Source organism: Thalassophryne amazonica, chromosome 23 (assembly GCF_902500255.1).
Source record: "Thalassophryne amazonica chromosome 23, fThaAma1.1, whole genome shotgun sequence".
NCBI lineage: Eukaryota > Metazoa > Chordata > Actinopteri > Batrachoidiformes > Batrachoididae > Thalassophryne > Thalassophryne amazonica.
Genome location: NC_047125.1, coordinates 16,459,973 through 16,479,409, shown reverse-complemented (window position 1 = coordinate 16,479,409; position 19,437 = coordinate 16,459,973). Strand labels below are relative to the sequence as shown.

The window sequence follows — 19,437 nt, the reverse complement described above, 5'->3', positions numbered from 1 at the left end:
TATTATTTTTATTTAGAAGATTTAACTAAAGAAAGAGGCACAGTGTGTTCTAAGACGGTGCGTCTTGTTTGATGGAGATACAAAATCAGAATTAAGCTCTGATAATGGTAGATACCAAAGTTTGACTCGTTTTGACTCTAGTGGAGAAAGAATATCTGACAGATACAACTCATAGTTAAAATATAAACGCCTGACTTACCCATAGTTTCAATCATTTTGAGAGAAGTGCGTGAGGGTGGTTTCTCTCCATCAATAGGTTTTCTCACTCTTCCCTTTAAGGCCTGCAGTGGACATAACATTCCAGTCAAACAGGGAAGCAAAACATTCCACACGTTAATGGTTATTTACCTCTGCCAAACAGCTTTTCCACACAATTATTTGAAGTGTTCTTTTAACGTTGTGTCACAAAGACATCTAAAATCTGTTCATTTATGGTTCTATAACACCAAATGGCAACTTAGGCAATCTCAGTTATGCTTTCATAACATGTTGATTTTTCACTTTGACATAGAACTATTTTAAAATTTATATAAGGATGCTTGAGTGTGTTGATTTGATTTCTTAAAAATAAATAAGTAAATCTTTAGTTTTTGCAGCCACTGTCAAGCCAATTCTCTGGACTCAAGGGCTGCAATGTTCTTTATTCTAAAGGTCAACATAAAATATAAAATGGATTGATCCCCTTTGGTAGACAACACACAGGAAGCATTGTGCTAAAAAACTCTGGGCTATTGACCATGTCCCAGATGAGTGCAGCATTTATTTCAGCCAGAAACGTACAAGCACTGCACGTCAATTAAATATAGCAAGTTTTCAAGTTTGAATTTAATGATAAAATACAGATTAGTTAAAGGCTGACTGCTATGGGTTTTTGGAAGGTTGATACCGATACTAGGGAGTAAACAAATTCCAACACTGTTATCTCTGTCGATATATATATATATATATATATATATATATACACATAAAAAAAAAAATAATTCCTAGCATTTCATTATAAGACTTGTGATTGATGTTTAACAGTTTAAACACAGCCTTTATTATAAATAACTACAAATATAACCAACAACCAGCCAATGTATCTCATGCTTTGCTCAGCATCTGCTTAGAATAGACTTCTCGTCTATTTTGAGCCCGCCTAGCTGGCAACCATGTGTCTGTTATCGCTGTAAAATACCCACTCTGATGGAAAATGAATGGCAACTGGTCTCTTTGCCTGTTTCTTGTAGCTAATGTGACCAAGGGGTGATGGGGTCCCAGCCATGCTTAACATTATTGTTAACAATGCCATCAGGGTGCTTTCTCCTGGCTAAACTATGTAGCGACACCATTTCCAAAAGTAGAGGAGTTTTTCTGCAATGTTCATTCAGTAAAATAAAAGGTTTATATCAGAAAAATTATGCTGAAACGGATATGTGTGAAAAGCTGATGTCAGCTGAAATGTCAGCTCACCGATACATTGGTCAGGCTCCAAGGTTGCTTTTAGAAAGTAAATCATTCTCTCCAGTTCTCAAATGCAACTGCTTTATAATGTACCTCATAAAAATTATGTAAATGATCAGCTCTCAAAAGCCCATGTGAACGCTGTCAGCGAGTGCCAAGCCGTATACCAAGAACTTTTGAGAGTAAAACTAGCTTTTTCATCACTAATTACTGGAGAAGTGAAAAAAGGCCTTTGCAGAGGCATAAAGGTTAATGCAACTGTGAAATCACACATATAAAAACTAATCTCACATAGAGGCAGCTATCACTTCAATTATTAATGATGTGATGGCTGTGGATTGCTGTCCCAGGACCATCAAACATGACTTTACAAGTGGCTTTGTTACAACCATGACAAAACTCAGGGAGACATTAAACAGAATAAAGTGTATTGGTCAGATCATTAAAAGCCCTGTATAGACTTTTAGAAGAGCTCATGTAACGACGGTACCATCAAATTCCTTTTTTAAAAATTCTAATTTATTTACAGGGAGCATACATGCATATACACAAAACAAACAAACAATTAAAAAAAAACAAAATGAGAAAAAGTGTGTGTGTGTGTGTGTGTGATTGTCTTTTATGGACATTCAAAAGAAAAATAACAAATATATAAGTAAATGAATAAATATATAAAAAAAAATATTGTATCATCTTGTTTTTATCTCGCTGTTGGAGAGAATTTTGTTCCAATTTGATCTTTTGTGAATGGGTTGATGTTTTTGATGTGGATGCATACACTCGCACATTAATTTGAGGTATTAAGCTACAATGAATACAATGAATAATAATGTCTAAAACATCTAACAAAATTAAATTCCTCTACAGAAACACAATAAAATTTGATCACCAAACCCCCCAAAAAGTTATTCATTGTCTGCCTTGATAGTGTCATTTAGATTACGCCAGTTCGTCTTTCACAGTGGTATAAAAGGAGATCATCAGAAACTTGTTAAAGTGGAGAGTATAGCATTGAAAAATTTAAACTTGGTCATATATTTAATGTTGTGAATGCCACTGCTCCAGATTATCTCACACAATTGGTTCAAAATCAGCATGGGTATAGAACAAGAGCTAAAAAGTTATTTTATGTACACAGGAATAAGCCAGTGGAATAGCCGTCCTCGATCAGTAAAATGATGTCAGGCGAGAGATACTTTTAAAAAACAAAACAAATTTCATGGTGTAACCCTTCAAAAAAAATCCCTTACCCAGAGTTTTTTCTAAAGCAGGTAACGGGGTGTTGTACTGCTTTTCTCTTGGCGTGCACCCTCTTACCAAAATGCTGATTAAGACATGCGTGTTGTGCAAGTGTCTGACATGCCAGCAAACATGATATCCATCCAGTATTAATGTGTTTAACATTTTAAACATTATTTATGATTAATATAGAACATCAAATGACATGAAATATAACAAAATAATGAAACTGGCTCAAGTTATTATTCTTACAAAAGATAAAAAAAAATTACAAATCTTGAATTATTATAGTTAAAAACAATCTCTTCCCTGGAAAATGTTACATCAGTGCTATATGACAATGTGTCTGATTGATAGAAACAGTGTCGTTACACCAAAAAGATTCCAATTGTGGCAGATATCCTATTAGGCGGTTTAAAAATGCTCTGATTTGCCTTTTTTTTTTTTTAAACCACCCACTTCTTGCTATTGCTCCCTCACCATAGCAAATATCCTCATACTACATTTTTCTAGAAAAGGTCCTGCATACCTATTAATTTTTATGAATCACCATTGTGGACCTCTAATGCGAAATGGTCACATTTAATGTTCAAATCTGTGATTTTTTTTTTTTTTTTTTTTTTTGGGGGGGGGGGGTGTCTAATTATCTTTATACAACAATATTACTATTATTATGATTGAATGTTTAGTTTGTCACTGTATTAGCCTATATTTTTTTTGTTTGTATGCTTTAATTTTGCTGCCTGCTGTCCTTTTGGAGAACAAAAACAAAACAAAAACAATAAAAATCCCTATTGAATTGCTGTTTATGAACCTTCTATTTAGAAACAGACTCAGCGAGATACATTAATACCAGACCATGATTTAGCAAAGCGAAGCAAAGGTGTTCACTTTTTTAGCCACAGACATTTCAAATGTTACTTGTCCTCATGGTGTCATAGCATCACATTCAAGATTGTACAATATAAGTACAAATTAATAATAATAAAAAAAAAACAGGTTATAAAGTTTATTTTCTCTGTGGTGTATTTTGTAGTAAAATATATGCCAAAATGCAGGAAATGGCTTCTAAATATTCTAACTTCCTAGAGCCACCCCAGACACCCCCTCCTTACAAAAACCTGGATCTGCCCCTGATTGAGGGTCACGGTGGAAATAAGTGTTTTTATACTTTGTGTTTCTACTTGTTACAATTTTACCATATAAATCCAATCCAGTCCAATACTAATTATGGTTAATTCCATGAGGAAGCAGCATAATAAACAAAAATGACTTATTCTATGTTATTACCACACAGTCTGTGGTTATTACAGCAGAATAAAGTCTAAATTAAAACCAAAAATGCTGTTGACAGTAAAGATTGCCATTTTGTCCATATCCACAGTTAATTATGATCATAAATCCTGATGAAACAGTCCATATTATTCCAAGTGTAAGGTGTGAATTTGGGTGTTATTGTGGATGCAGTGTGTAATAAAGCAGTTATTATTGGGACTATCCGCTTTTCTCAAACTCCTCCTCCTCCATCCACACAGAGAAAGAAAGCAACAGGCTGCTGACACAATTAAACACTCGGTCCCAGACACAAAACGTCCACACTGTGGATTTCCAGCACATTTTTAACGCTTTTCACACGAAACAAGAAAAAAAAAAATGAAGACTGTTTTTACATATATATAACACGTCTTGTAAACCGCGACGTTAATTGGCGGACAAAATGAGACGCTGTTTGAATTTCCACCAAAATAGCTGAGTTAGACGAGTTTTTTCGACTTGAAACGGACTTACATGAGCGCGGAGACTCGCTCCGGCCGGTAGCGATCTGTCCTCGGCTGTTCTGCGGCTAACAGCGCACTGACTGCGGCTTAAAAAAAAAACACAGACAGGGCGTCGGAAGTCGGTCCTCTGTGGATACTTTGAGCTGTGGCTGACGCGCCCCCTGCCGGCTGGGTAGCGCTATGTGAAAACCCACTGAATCACAGTGGACCAAAAACAAACAAACATACTACAAGCAACAAAGTGAGCTTCAAACCTATTGTACGCAAATATCAACGTGTACATGTTAATAATTGTACTGGAATATATGAGATTTTTACTGTTTGTTCCGAATTTTTGAAAAAAAATCTGGAAAGTTCACTGACATAAATTCCTACATCCCATCTGCAGTTTCTTAACACGACTCAAAAACTCAAAATATTCTTATCTTGTAACTCACCAAATTAAAAGGGCATAAAATAAAGACAAACACTTTGTCGTCAGTTGCAGCCTTACTACATTTGAAAGTAATGACAATTTCCATTTTTGATAAATTTTTGTTTGTTTTTGTTTTGTTTTGATTCGGTCTTTGGTCCACAAGGGCGCAATTTAGAACTAGAAATTGGGGGGGACAAAGTGCGAACCCGCAGGGCTGAAGCCCATAGGCCGGGGGTCTGGGGGCCGCTTTAGGCCCCCAGAAGGCAACGGTTTCTAGATAAGCTCAGATGCATTCTTAGCATCCAGAACAGTAATTTTAATGTTTTGAGAAGACCATAAAGTGGACACCTTTTGACTTATGCAATTTGAAACTGTGGATATAAGTACTTTATTCTGAGAATAGCCAGCATTGATTTTCTTAACATCCTGGCGTAAATAAGGTATCACCACATGTGTAGAACTCAAAAAGAATGATAGGTTGAGTTTTCATAAAAAAAAAACAAAAAAAAAACTGCAATGTGGTAAAATGTATTCATAAATATGAAAGAACAGGCTCTTAATAATTATTAACTATCGCATACTGTATTTTTTCCTCAAGATTTGTTTTTGCATAAGTTTGAAAAAACAACAGATCATAAATTCAGGATAAATTACTTATCATGAATTTAATTTTCGAAGTGGCACTAATGACAACACTCATACTGAACATAATTTCGCTTGCATAGACTGATTTTGGAGATCAAGCAATAATTGCAGATGGGCTTTCTGAGGTCCCAGATAGCTTTTCTGATTTCCTTTTCTAACTTTCAGAATTTAGTAAATTATCATATGGTCCATTGATACTTATGTGTAGACACTAGTCCCTAGAGGCAACTATTTTTGGTTTCAAATCTGGGCAAATGCAGTCCCAGAAAATTCCGAATGTGACAAACAAGAAACAGGTGTTGTAAACAAGTCAATGCTGCTAAAAATACAAACCTGCAGAAACAAAGATACTATTCTGACATGGTTTGCACATAAGACTGGCAATAGCATGTTTCAAGTACACACATACGAGGGTAGGCTGAAAAGTTCTAAGGCTCCCCATGAAGGAGTTAACTGCATCATAGTGAGCCTTAGAACTTTTCAGCCTACCCTTGTATATGTCATAAGGTGGGGGAACATACCATATTCTGTCCCCCCTGGTTGAAAAGGTGAGGGGGACATGTCTCCCCTGTCCCCCACCAAATTGCGCCCATGTTGGTCCATAAAATGTCAGAAAATCATGAAACATGTCACTCAAAGCACAAGATGATGCCCACAGATGTAATTTTGTCGACAACCCAAAGGCATCTGTTAATTGTCAGAGGAGAAAAGAAACCAAAAATGAATCACATTTGACTCAAAATTACTCAGAACAGTTGTGCACAAAAGCAGTAAACAGTTTAGTCATCACTTAATTATTCATTGCAGTTCTAAAATTTAGTCAACCTTGATGCACCAGATCAAAGTAACTTTTCTTTGGCAATGCAGTACCTCATAGATGTGTCTGCCACCTGCTGGATTGTTAGCATATGCTGGATTAATGGTGGATTAGGAGTAGATGGATCCACAGAGAGATGGATCATTGCTTCCAAGGAAAGTAATAAATTAGAGAAGTAAACTTTACTTTCTTATTGTTTCACCCTCTAATGGTGAAATAACATGATCATACCACTTCAAAACCCTGCAGAAAGGATTTTCTATTCATGAACTTAAAAAAAAAAAAAAAAAGTGTGAGGGAAGTGGTCAATCAAATTGTTTCCAGACATACATTTATAAAGTCAGACAAATTTATTGGGTTATCTGCCGATATGCTGCTGACCCTAGACATCATGACGCAGCATCCATCGTAGTCATCATCCTTGTCCTTTTATTGCAATATCTCAAAAACTGTCTGATAACTTTTATTCTAATTTGGCAATGGTGTATTATGGGTCATTGACATTGTTCCCGTCTAAAAATTGTGTTCGTAGATGTGTTTGTTTGGAAATGGTGACCATTTTTATGACAAAAAATAGTCATTTTGAGCATTTAATGTAATTATCTCAAAGCCTGTCTGTTTGTAATCTATTAGGGGCCTAATATGGGTTGTTGACATATTTCACATCAAAAGAATTATAACCATAGATTAATTCGTTTGGAAATGGTGGCCATTCTTATGCCAAAAACAGCCAATTTGGGTATTTAGATCCAATTTCTCAAAAATTGTCCAATAACCTTGCCTTTAATTTAACAAGGGCACAATATTGGTCATTGACATTGTTCCTGTTCCAAAATTATTTGTCGATTTGTTCGTTTGGAAATGGTGACCATTTTTATGACAAAAATAGTCATTTTGAGCACTTAAACGTAATTTTGTCAAAGCCTGTCTGTTTCTAATCTATTAGGGGCCTAATATGGGTTGTTGATATATTTCACATCAAAAGAATTATAACCATAGATTAATTCGTTTGGAAATGGTGGCCATTTTTATGCCAAAAAACAGCCAATTTAGGTATTTAGATCCAGTTTCTCTAAAATTGTCAAATAACCTTTCCTTTAATTTAACAAGGGCACAATATTGGTCACTGACATTGTTCCCGTTCTAAAATTATTTGTGCAGATTTGTTCGTTTGGAAATAGTGGCCATTTTTATGCCAAAAAATGGCCGTTTTGCCTTTGGCTTTAATTGAGCTGGTAACCCACAGGGCCCTTGGCACGCTAGTTTTTTGATTGATCAGCAGTAGTTACTTTCTGAAACCACCATAACACGGTCAGATCAACACAACCCAGCAGAAAGGATGTTGGATGAATGTAGCAGAAGCATATGCTTCTTTTCTCTCTCTCTCAATCAGTATAACTAACAATCTGTTGGTAAAATGTCATTTCAAATGGTGGCACTTCGATGAATTCATGGTAGATGAATAGCGAATAGTCATAATCTGATTGTCAACCAAGAGAAATTCATGGATGTTCGTTATTTATTACATTTGTGATTTTTTTTTTTTTTTTAATGAATGAATTTTTATGATTATTATTTTATATATATAAGCACTGGCCCTGCGACAGACTGCCGTCCTGTCCGGGACCTATGAATTCTGGTATTGGCTCCAGCCGGACAAGGGCCAAAAATACAAGATGCTTCTGGAGAGATGATACCGAGTAAATCCCTTCACCATTTATATCTTTAGTTCTACCTTCTCCTGATCCACCCACTAACTCCTCTCTTACTTTGACAACAAGACGCTTTTATGTGGGAGGTCTGACTCAGCCAGAAGCTGGGGGAAATAGACAAGAGAACAAAACAAAAAAAATGTTCTGAGCTCGGCAGTTTCAGCATTTTGTATTTTTATACTTGCCTATCACAGGCAGTTTTCAATGCGAGTCATTGTTTGAATCCGCTTAGGGACATGAGATGCATAATCTGTGGGACAAGATTCACATCTTCAGATTTTCTGTTTCTTTTATTTATTATTTTTCTTTTTTCCTGTCTTATTATATTCCCCTCCGCACAGCTTTGCATGTTTTGGATTATGGCTTGATTTTTATTTCAGTCGACTACAATTGCAGTTTCTGTTCTTTCTTGGCTACATCGGCACACATGGTTTTGTAAAAAACAAACAAATAAATAAAATAAGACACATTAACAAATAGGCATTTTACAGAAAGTTGCACAAATTGAAAATATAAAAAAATTGAATTTATAACGACATTTCAGTGAACAGGGGCTGATCTAGATTCTGGGTGGGGAGGGGGGGTGTCCAGGGGCATGACCCCCCCCAAAGACAATTTTAAAAATCTATAGCCGTTTTCCTGTATTCTAAGGCAAACTAGGCCCAAGTCTTCAGGGCTTAATGCTGCCCGTCTTCCTGTAGGATTGTTTGGTGCTTGGTCTCTTCGGAGGAGCTTTAGGTTCTACCAGAATGACTTTGTGTCAAACAAGTGGTCATCTGGATTAGGTGTAGCACTTGTATTGAAGAACATCAGCTCATTCTCAACATCATTCACAAACTCAGTTAATAACTGTATCTCAACCAAAATTTTTCTCCTCACCTCCCGCCACACCCCCACCACCAAATACCTATTCTATATTTCCCGCTCCATCATGGACTTTGTGCTCCACACACGGACCTATTCCCAATCCCCTCTACACCAGATTACAGTACTTTGGGGACAGAGTCTTCAGTGCCGGTGCCCCTACTTTGTGTTGCATTTACTGTTTGTGAGTTATTGCTTACGCAATCTCTACCTCACTCACACACCCACCTATCCACATTTTTGCTATAATCGGCACAGGGATCGTGGTAAACACTTGAAACTATAGCATTTACATATCAGCAAGGATAGAGTGCTTGATCTTCTGACCATGATTACTTATGAATATTACACAATAGACACATGATACTTACACTATAGGTACACCCTAAGGAGTGGAAGCATGGAGAGATTTTTCTTGGGGACATAAAACTGACATGGGGTATTCTACAGTTGCTTTCTATGGACTTTGGGGTCTGCAGCAGTAATAAGAGTTTTCTAAAGTTTTTTTTTTTTTTTTTTTTTTTGCACAATGCACAAATAGTATAAAGTGTGTAACATGCATTATTGGAATCAATTGTTTGCTCGTAAGTAAAAAAGTGCGAAAATCCATCCGACTCAACCCAAAGCAGGCGTGAGAAACGTTGCATGGGTTTCTTTGAGTTTTTCGAGACCAGATCTCGTCTCTCTGAAGTAGCTTTAAATAACATGAAGACGAGCTGCAGCAGCGTTAAGTTAAACTTTTCAAAATAAACTTATTTTTAAGCAAATGTGCAATTTTTGCATATTGTGCAAAAACAGTGTAAGCAGCGGAGTCTGTTCTTGTTGGTTGTGGGTGCCTCTCTTTTTATTCCCACAAAGCTCCATTTACTTTCATTCTTTGTGGCATCTCTGTGTTTGTCGCATGGTGTTTTCACTGCAGTCGGCAAAGGTTAAACTCGAATCGAAAGGCACACAAAGGTATAGTGTGCTATTAATACAACTCGCATTGTCACCGCAGTATATTTAAAAATATTCAGCACCATCAAGCACACATGTTAAATGCAACAAAAAAGTTTTTTATGCACAATGACACACAACACAAAGCTTCAGGGACTTTGCAAGTCAGTAAACAGTGAAAATAGAAGCTCAACCATAGGCGGCTCTAAGGTGGTGCACGATGGGGGTGTAACCCTCCCCTTTTCTCAGATTTTCAGTAGCCCTGCTGAAACCCACCAGAAAATTGCATTTTCTGCTTTTGCCATCCAAAATCGTTTTTCAGTCTCTGGTTCCTAGATTACCTAAGGAATGTGAGCCTATAATGCCACAAAATGGCCACCATTTCACTTTTTTAACAAAATATTTGCTTCTGGAAAGGTTCAAAACCTAATTTAAATTTATAAATGCATGTACTGTGGCATGAGGAATTGTTTATGGTGATTGTCAAGATGTTTTGAGTGGTGTAGTGCAGTGGATAAGTGTAAAAATTGTTCATTTGAGACAAACACTAAATTTGGTATAAGTACTTCAGAGAACTTTTCTTCCAAAAAAAAAAAAAAAAGAAAAAGAAAAAGCTGTTTACCACATGGACATTTTTTCAGCATATACACTTATTACACACACATATATATAAGCATATATAATTAATCTAAAAGCACGATAATTATTAACTGAAGTTAATTTAAAATCCCCCAGTCCACAGTACAATATTTAACAGGTACAACATTGAAATAAACCAAGATTGCTGAAATATATGGTGACAAAATGGTCATCAATTTCAATTAATTTTAATTTATATAGCACCAAATCACAACAGAGTTGACTCAAAGCATGTCACACAGGTAAGGTCAAACCTTACCAACCCCCAGAGCAACAGTGGGAAAGAAACAACTCCTTCTGAGGAAGAAACCTCAAGCAGACCAGACTGAAAGAGGTGACCCTCTGCTTGGGCCATGCTACAAACATAAATTACGTCATCATTTTGAAAATTGAAGTGGCTAATCACTTTTTTTTGCAAAAAGTAGACCAAGAAGTACCATTGTGCCAAATTTAGTGCTTGTATCACAAAAGGAATTATTCTTATGATATATGTATTTATCTGCTGCACTATTGAAACTGTCAGAAACTGAGATGGTGGTGGTCATATTGCAATCCAAAGTGGAACTCTGTGTATTTATTGGCGAGAAGGTTTCACCTTTTCTTGTTCTTGGAACTAAGGAGCTGACATCTAACCCCTCATTTAAAAAAAAGCTTCTCATGCCCTAAAACATATATGTAGACACTTACATAAGGTTTCTAAACTTTCTAGAAGCAAAAATATGTAAAAACCCTAAAATGGTGGCCATCTTGGATTTTGAGAAACCCCACAAGAGGGATTTTTGAGGACTTTTAGGATGTGATCTGACACTTCTTTTGTTTTTGATATATCTTGAAAATTTCAGCTTGTCCTTCTGTGTCATATTCAGAAAGCATGAATGAGAACAGTGCCACCTAAAGGAGAGCAGCTTCAGTCCTGAATGCATGAATTGTTTTCTATTATTCTACCTGCAATTTTCCCCCAAATTTCCTAAATGTGCATTTGTGTCCACCTGAAAAGTAGTTGCCATACTGTGGAAGCAATTCTACAGTTGTCATTATGTGTGTGCACATTCACAACAAATCTCAGCACTTCATCAGCCACACCAGAAAATTTACTTTCAGAGCCGCCACTGCCAGCAAGAGCAGATCGATTCTTTTCTTTTCTACAAACACACAACTGACCATGAGCCTACATCGCTGTGTGTGTGTGTGTATACGTACTCCCACACATTCGGAGGCAGGCTGCCGCTTACCCGAGAGGAGCGAGTTAAGACAAACTCCAAAATGTCTGAGAAAGTTGTACCATGTTCAAAGAAGATCCGAATGTGCACATATAACACAGTCACAGGCGAGCACGATGAGCCTTTTAGAGCTGAATGTATAAAACAGCCAGATTCCAGGTTTATGTCATTTTAATTAGCTGTAAGGGAGCTGCCTCAACACGTCTTTGTTAAATCGGTGAGGGGTTTAAAGTGATATTCTTGAAGTTGGAGGCTGAAAGTGGGAATAATCCCTTGTTGAAGACTTAATGCCGCAGTGGCGAAACAAATGTAGGTGTTATGTGGTGGTTTATTGCAGCTGATGTAACATTAGATGTAGGCAGTCAGGTCAGACCCGAGGATTGTGGGTAGTTAGCCGCCTGCACACGCTAAAACATAAAGAACTCATCGTGTCAGGAACATTCCACAGAGACCTTCTGGTGCCTGGCTGCTTCATGTTTTTTGGGGGGTTCTCAAGTGTTTTCTGGAGTCTGAATTCAGGCCAGATTAGTGGATTTGTGTCCTCACTCTTTCAGATTATGGTGCATTGAACAATATAAAAAAAAAATAAACTACACTCTGAGAAAGTACATCTCGTTTGCAATCCCTGAATAGAAAAGTGGCAACCTCTGGTGCTGAAAAATGAAGCCAGTGTGGAAGTGCCAAGTCTTGCAGTTCCTTGAATGGCTCCAAAAATGAATCACTTCCCCATAGATATAACAGATACAGGAGAACGCAGCCAGGTGCAAACTCAACAGTGTAACTCAGCAGTTTAAGCTATTTTAAGCTATAATGTCATTTAAGTGACAGCTTGTTTGTGCTGGCGGGTCCAAACAACTTCCCGTTAGCACCTAGCAGTAGCTCCTAGCTGCCATGGACTTGACTGTTTGTCCTTTTTGAGCATTGTTTACCAAATATGTGACATACCATGGCTTGCCATGTGGTTCAGTGTATTAACAAACCATATAAGAAGTATGTGTTCCAGTATTTCCACTGAGTGAAATTTCATTATTTTTGTTTTATTGTATAAGAGCACTGTTAGCACTAATTAGCATTTATTGAAAGGTTATCGCCAGAGTTGTGGAGGTAATATGCCAGTCATCATTTTTAATACACCCAAGTCCCCAAGAAACATGTTTATAAAACAGCTGAATCAAGACTGACTTGTTAGCATTAGCTTGTTTGCTCCCTAGATGTGTGTGTGTGTGTTTTTTTTTTGGTGGGGGGGTGTTGGCTGAGAGTTCGGTAGAGGCAGGAACTGGCAAGATGGTAACATTTGGAACTGTCCCATTTGAGCATCAAGCCTGCTCTTCAGAAATGTATTGATTGATTGATTTTCCCCACTCGACGACACACCCGCCGAGGATCAAACTCTGGTTATTGGCGACTCTGTTTTGCGAAATGTGAAGTTAGCGACACCAGCAACCATAGTCAATTGTCTTCCGGGGGCCAGAGCAGGCGACATTGAAGGAAATTTGAAACTGCTGGCTAAGGCTAAGCATAAATTTGGTAAGATTGTAATTCACGTCGGCAGTAATGACACCCGGTTACGCCAATCGGAGGTCACTAAAATTAAGATTAAATCGGTGTGTAACTTTGCAAAAACAATGTCGGACTCTGTAGTTTTCTCTGGGCCCCTCCCCAATCAGACCGGGAGTGACATGTTTAGCCGCATGTTCTCCCTGAATTGCTGGCTGTCTGAGTGGTGTCCAAAAAATGAGGTGGGCTTCATAGATAATTGGCAAAGCTTCTGGGGAAAACCTGGTCTTGTTAGGAGAGACGGCATCCATCCCACTTTGGATAGAGCAGCTCTCATTTCTAGAAATCTGGCCAATTTTCTTAAATCCTCCAAACCGTGACTATCCAGGGTTGGGACCAGGAAGCAGAGTTGTAGTCTTACACACCTCTCTGCAGCTTCTCTCCCCCTGCCATCCCCTCATTACCCCATCCCCGTAGAGATGGTGTCTGCTCCCAGACCACCAATAACCAGTAAAAATCTATTGAAGCATAAAAATTCAAAAAGAAAAAATAATATAGCACCTTCAACTGCACCACAGACTAAAACAGTTAAATGTGGTCTATTAAACATTAGGTCTCTCTCTTCTAAGTCCCTGTTAGTAAATGATATAATAATTGATCAACATATTGATTTATTCTGCCTTACAGAAACCTGGTTACAGCAGGATGAATATGTTAGTTTAAATGAGTCAACACCCCCGAGTCACACTAACTGTCAGAATGCTCGTAGCACAGGCCGAGGCGGAGGATTAGCAGCAATCTTCCATTCCAGCTTATTAATTAATCAAAAACCCAGACAGAGTTTTAATTCATTTGAAAGCTTGACTCTTAGTCTTGTCCATCCAAATTGGAAGTCCCAAAAACCAGTTTTATTTCTTATTATCTATCGTCCACCTGGTCGTTACTGTGAGTTTCTCTGTGAATTTTCAGACCTTTTGTCTGACTTAGTGCTTAGCTCAGATAAGATAATTATAGTGGGCGATTTTAACATCCACACAGATGCTGAGAATGACAGCCTCAACACTGCATTTAATCTATTATTAGACTCTACTGGCTTTGCTCAAAAAGTAAATGAGTCCACCCACCACTTGAATCATATCTTAGATCTTGTTCTGACTTATGGTATGGAAATAGAAGACTTAACAGTATTCCCTGAAAACTCCCTTCTGTCTGATCATTTCTTAATAACATTTACATTTACTCTGATGGACTACCCAGCAGTGGGGAATAAGTTTCATTACACTAGAAGTCTTTCAGAAAGCGCTGTAACTAGGTTTAAGGATATGATTCCTTCTTTATGTTCTCTAATGCCATATATCCAACACAGTGCAGAGTAGCTACCTAAACTCTGTAAGTGAGATAGAGTATCTCGTCAATAGTTTTACATCCTCATTGAAGACAACTTTGGATGCTGTAGCTCCTCTGAAAAAGAGAGCTTTAAATCAGAAGTGCCTGACTCCGTGGTATAACTCACAAACTCGTAGCTTAAAGCAGATAACCCGTAAGTTGGAGAGGAAATGGCGTCTCACTAATTTAGAAGATCTTCACTTAGCCTGGAAAAAGAGTCTGTTGCTCTATAAAAAAGCCCTCCGTAAAGCTAGGACATCTTTCTACTCATCACTAATTGAAGAAAATAAGAACAACCCCAGGTTTCTTTTCAGCACTGTAGCCAGGCTGACAAAGAGTCAGAGCTCTATTGAGCTGAGTATTCCATTAACTTTAACTAGTAATGACTTCATGACTTTCTTTGCTAACAAAATTTTAACTATTAGAGAAAAAATTACTCATAACCATCCCAAAGACGTATCGTTATCTTTGGCTGTTTTCAGTGATGCCGGTATTTGGTTAGACTCTTTCTCTCCGATTGTTCTGAGTTATTTTCATTAGTTACTTCATCCAAACCATCAACATGTTTATTAGACCCCATTCCTACCAGGCTGCTCAAGGAAGCCCTACCATTATTTAATGCTTCGATCTTAAATATGATCAATCTATCTTTGTTAGTTGGCTATGTACCACAGGCTTTTAAGGTGGCAGTAATTAAACCATTACTTAAAAAGCCATCACTTGACCCAGCTATCTTAGCTAATTATAGGCCAATCTCCAACCTTCCTTTTCTCTCAAAAATTCTTGAAAGGGTAGTTGTAAAACAGCTAACTGATCATCTGCAGAGGAATGGTCTATTTGAAGAGTTTCAGTCAGGTTTTAGAATTCATCATAGTACAGAAACAGCATTAGTGAAGGTTACAAATGATCTTCTTATGGCCTCGGACAGTGGACTCATCTCTGTGCTTGTTCTGTTAGACCTCAGTGCTGCTTTTGATACTGTTGACCATAAAATTTTATTACAGAGATTAGAGCATGCCATAGGTATTAAAGGCACTGCGCTGCGGTGGTTTGAATCATATTTGTCTAATAGATTACAATTTGTTCATGTAAATGGGGAATCTTCTTCACAGACTAAAGTTAATTATGGAGTTCCACAAGGTTCTGTGCTAGGACCAATTTTATTCACTTTATACATGCTTCCCTTAGGTAGTATTATTAGACGGTATTGCTTAAATTTTCATTGTTACGCAGATGATACCCAGCTTTATCTATCCATGAAGCCAGAGGACACACACCAATTAGCTAAACTGCAGGATTGTCTTACAGACATAAAGACATGGATGACCTCTAATTTCCTGCTTTTAAACTCAGATAAAACTGAAGTTATTGTACTTGGCCCCACAAATCTTAGAAACATGGTGTCTAACCAGATCCTTACTCTGGATGGCATTACCCTGACCTCTAGTAATACTGTGAGAAATCTTGGAGTCATTTTTGATCAGGATATGTCATTCAAAGCGCATATTAAACAAATATGTAGGACTGTTTTTTTTGCATTTACGCAATATCTCTAAAATCAGAAAGGTCTTGTCTCAGAGTGATGCTGAAAAAGTAATTCATGCATTTATTTCCTCTAGGCTGGACTATTGTAATTCATTATTATCAGGTTGTCCTAAAAGTTCCCTAAAAAGCCTTCAGTTAATTCAAAATGCTGCAGCTAGAGTACTGACGGGGACTAGAAGGAGAGAGCATATCTCACCCATATTGGCCTCTCTTCATTGGCTTCCTGTTAATTCTAGAATAGAATTTAAAATTCTTCTTCTTACTTATAAGGTTTTGAATAATCAGGTCCCATCTTATCTTAGGGACCTCGTAGTACCATATCACCCCAATAGAGCGCTTCGCTCTCAGACTGCAGGCTTACTTGTAGTTCCTAGGGTTTGTAAGAGTAGAATGGGAGGCAGAGCCTTCAGCTTTCAGGCTCCTCTCCTGTGGAACCAGCTCCCAATTCAGATCAGGGAGACAGACACCCTCTCTACTTTTAAGATTAGGCTTAAAACTTTCCTTTTTGCTAAAGCTTATAGTTAGGGCTGGATCAGGTGACCCTGAACCATCCCTTAGTTATGCTGCTATAGACGTAGACTGCTGGGGGGGTTCCCATGATGCACTGAGTGTTTCTTTCTCTTTTTGCTCTGTATGCACCACTCTGCATTTAATCATTAGTGATCGATCTCTGCTCCCCTCCACAGCATGTCTTTTTCCTGGTTCTCTCCCTCAGCCCCAACCAGTCCCAGCAGAAGACTGCCCCTCCCTGAGCCTGGTTCTGCTGGAGGTTTCTTCCTGTTAAAAGGGAGTTTTTCCTTCCCACTGTAGCCAAGTGCTTGCTCACAGGGGGTCGTTTTGACCGTTGGGGTTTTACATAATTATTGTATGGCCTTGCCTTACAATATAAAGCGCCTTGGGGCAACTGTTTGTTGCGATTTGGCGCTATATAAAAAAAATTGATTGATTGATTGATTGGTGATATCACAGAGGGTTAGCCGACTATACATACCGTTCCTGCTAATAGTCCCAAATAAATCCTTCTGAAGTCTTTCTAAGGTGCTCTACGGGACTCCTGTGTATGCTTGATCATCTTTCTTTACTTTCACTGATTCAAAAGTCATATCTTATTTAATTAAACAGGGAGTGTGGGAGCTTGTGAGATGTATTTTATGTATCCTTATTCTTGTTCCATGAATTACACAAAAGATGACTGCAAGTCATCTGTGATTTGCCCTCATCTCCACATAAGATAGCAAAAAGGCTATCTTTTTTTTCTTGCCTGACAGTGTACTTTGTCTGAGTCTGATAGAATGTTCTGTCCTGTTACATCCATTACCTAATGATGCCTCATAAGAACATCTCTCAGCATCACGGTAGAGTGAAACAGAAAAGTATTTTCATACAGGAAAATAGATCAAATCTATGCTTGGGTCTCCCATGTGCCTTATGGTAAACTACCTGAAATTTCATATCTCATTTTCAAGAAAAGTAGTGCAGGGGTGGTGGCCAAGTGGTTAATGCGCTTGGTTTCAGTTCAGAAGGTTCCAGGTTCAAATCCCACCCCTGCCACATTTCTCCATGTGGAGTTGCGTCAGGAAGGGCATCCGGCGTAAAACTTGTGCCAATTCAACATGCAGCTCCACCTTGGATTTGCTGTGGCGACCCCGAGTGCAAACAAGGGAGCAGCCGAAGGGACTTACTATTTTCAAGAAAAGTAGTATAAATGGTCATGCAACTTTTTGTTTCAATCACAGCCACAGTAGCTTAGAACTTCTTCAAAGTTGTCATGGGAGTCTTGGTGGCTTCCCTCACTCAAGATAATTCTTGTATTTAATTTGTCCAATTACTTATGGTCCCTGAAAAATAGAGGGATTGTGTTTGTAAAGGTTCAGAAAGGTCCGTTCTGTATTCTTGTTTAACCCTTTGAATAAAAGCTGACAGTCTACACGCCAAGGACATCTTGTTTTCTTTAATAAGTGTTGTGGGAGCCTGTAGAAGAAATATAACAAAAATCGTGATTGTCCAATTACTTATGGACTAGAGTATAAGACCTTGACACGGGTCAGGAGTTGACGTATTGATTAGCTAATCCTTTGGCTTCATACGCTATATTTTCTGCTCTGCTGGACAACTGATGGGTGCTATTTTGTGACATTTTTCCCCCGTAAAAGGCGTTTTGAGATGTCTGATAGTGTTCAGACTGCAGATAATTCTGATATGACTATGAGATAGGCCTCCTCCTCAAGTGGTTAGGCAGATCAGATATCAATGTGACCCAGTTCTGATTTGTGACTACCTGAATTAATGCAGTCTGGGGAGATTGGATATCACATACTGTAACTCAAGCCAATGGTTTTTGGTCAATGTAAAACTGCTTTAAATTCACCCCCTTTTCATTTTCTTCAATTTACAATTCAACCGTACACACTCATTTGGGAAAGGTTGTGCTGTTGGCCAACCGTGACCTACTTGAGATACACATTCAGAATGGATAAATGTATGCAAGAAATGAAAAATTATCATGCCTTCCTTGTTTAGGCACTGTATTAAAAGTTTTCTGAGATGTAAACGATATGCTAAACTTTGCTACTTCGACATAACATGTTTGACTAGTTACCATGCAGAATTAACCACTAATTGTGGTTAATTCTAATATTAGCATTAGCTATCATTAGCATGTGTGATCAGGCTAACTGGGGTTATTTTTTATCGTTATCAAATCCAGCCATGCTAACCATGGTTAATGCTAAAAATTGCCATTAAATGTGACTAGTGATGCCCTTAAAAAGTACGACCGCAACTTTGTTACATGGACATAACCCATTTGTCTAGTTACCGGCTGCACTAATCATGACATTAATCGTGGTTAATGCTAATGTTAGCATTAGCTGTCATTAGTATATGTAGTCAGTTTAGCTGTTGTTAGCATTTCTGGTTGTCAAACACAGCTATGCTAATCATGGTTAACGCTAACAATTTGCATGAACTCTGTCCAGGAAGTCGTTCAAAGCCTGGATCTTAAGTCCGCCTGACACTTGCACGACTTTGCTCCAGGCACTTGCACGCGCTCTGCCATGCACGAGAGTGAACTCATCTCAAACTCGTAAACTGGCGTAAACTGTGCGCAGCTTCCTGCACGTGCGCAAAAAAATTTTGAAATGTTCAAAATCTCCATCACGCATTGACTGAACTTCAAGTGAATATTACGCAAACAAGTCAAAAACACTACTTGCGAGTGACTGCATGACAGCACCGCATCACAGCTCAGCTCGTCTGAATGTTTATAATGAGATGTTAAATCTATCATAAACATACTTTT

General features: G+C 38.0%; 1 protein-coding gene across 5 annotated transcripts in view; it reads right to left on the bottom strand.

Moving 5' to 3' along the window:
* LOC117504560 (multiple PDZ domain protein) overlaps positions 1-4,577 on the bottom strand; it is a 58,634-nt gene extending 54,057 nt beyond the window's left edge. For all 5 annotated transcript variants that reach the window (XM_034164011.1, XM_034164013.1, XM_034164012.1 and 2 more), the window contains exons 1-2: positions 4,471-4,577; positions 200-281 (exon numbers count right to left, since the gene is read on the bottom strand). In XM_034164011.1, coding sequence (XP_034019902.1) covers positions 200-215 — 16 coding nt within the window. In that variant the 5' untranslated portion in view covers positions 216-281; positions 4,471-4,577. The remainder of the gene's footprint in view (positions 1-199; positions 282-4,470) is intronic.
* Positions 4,578-19,437: the final 14,860 nt, after the last annotated feature.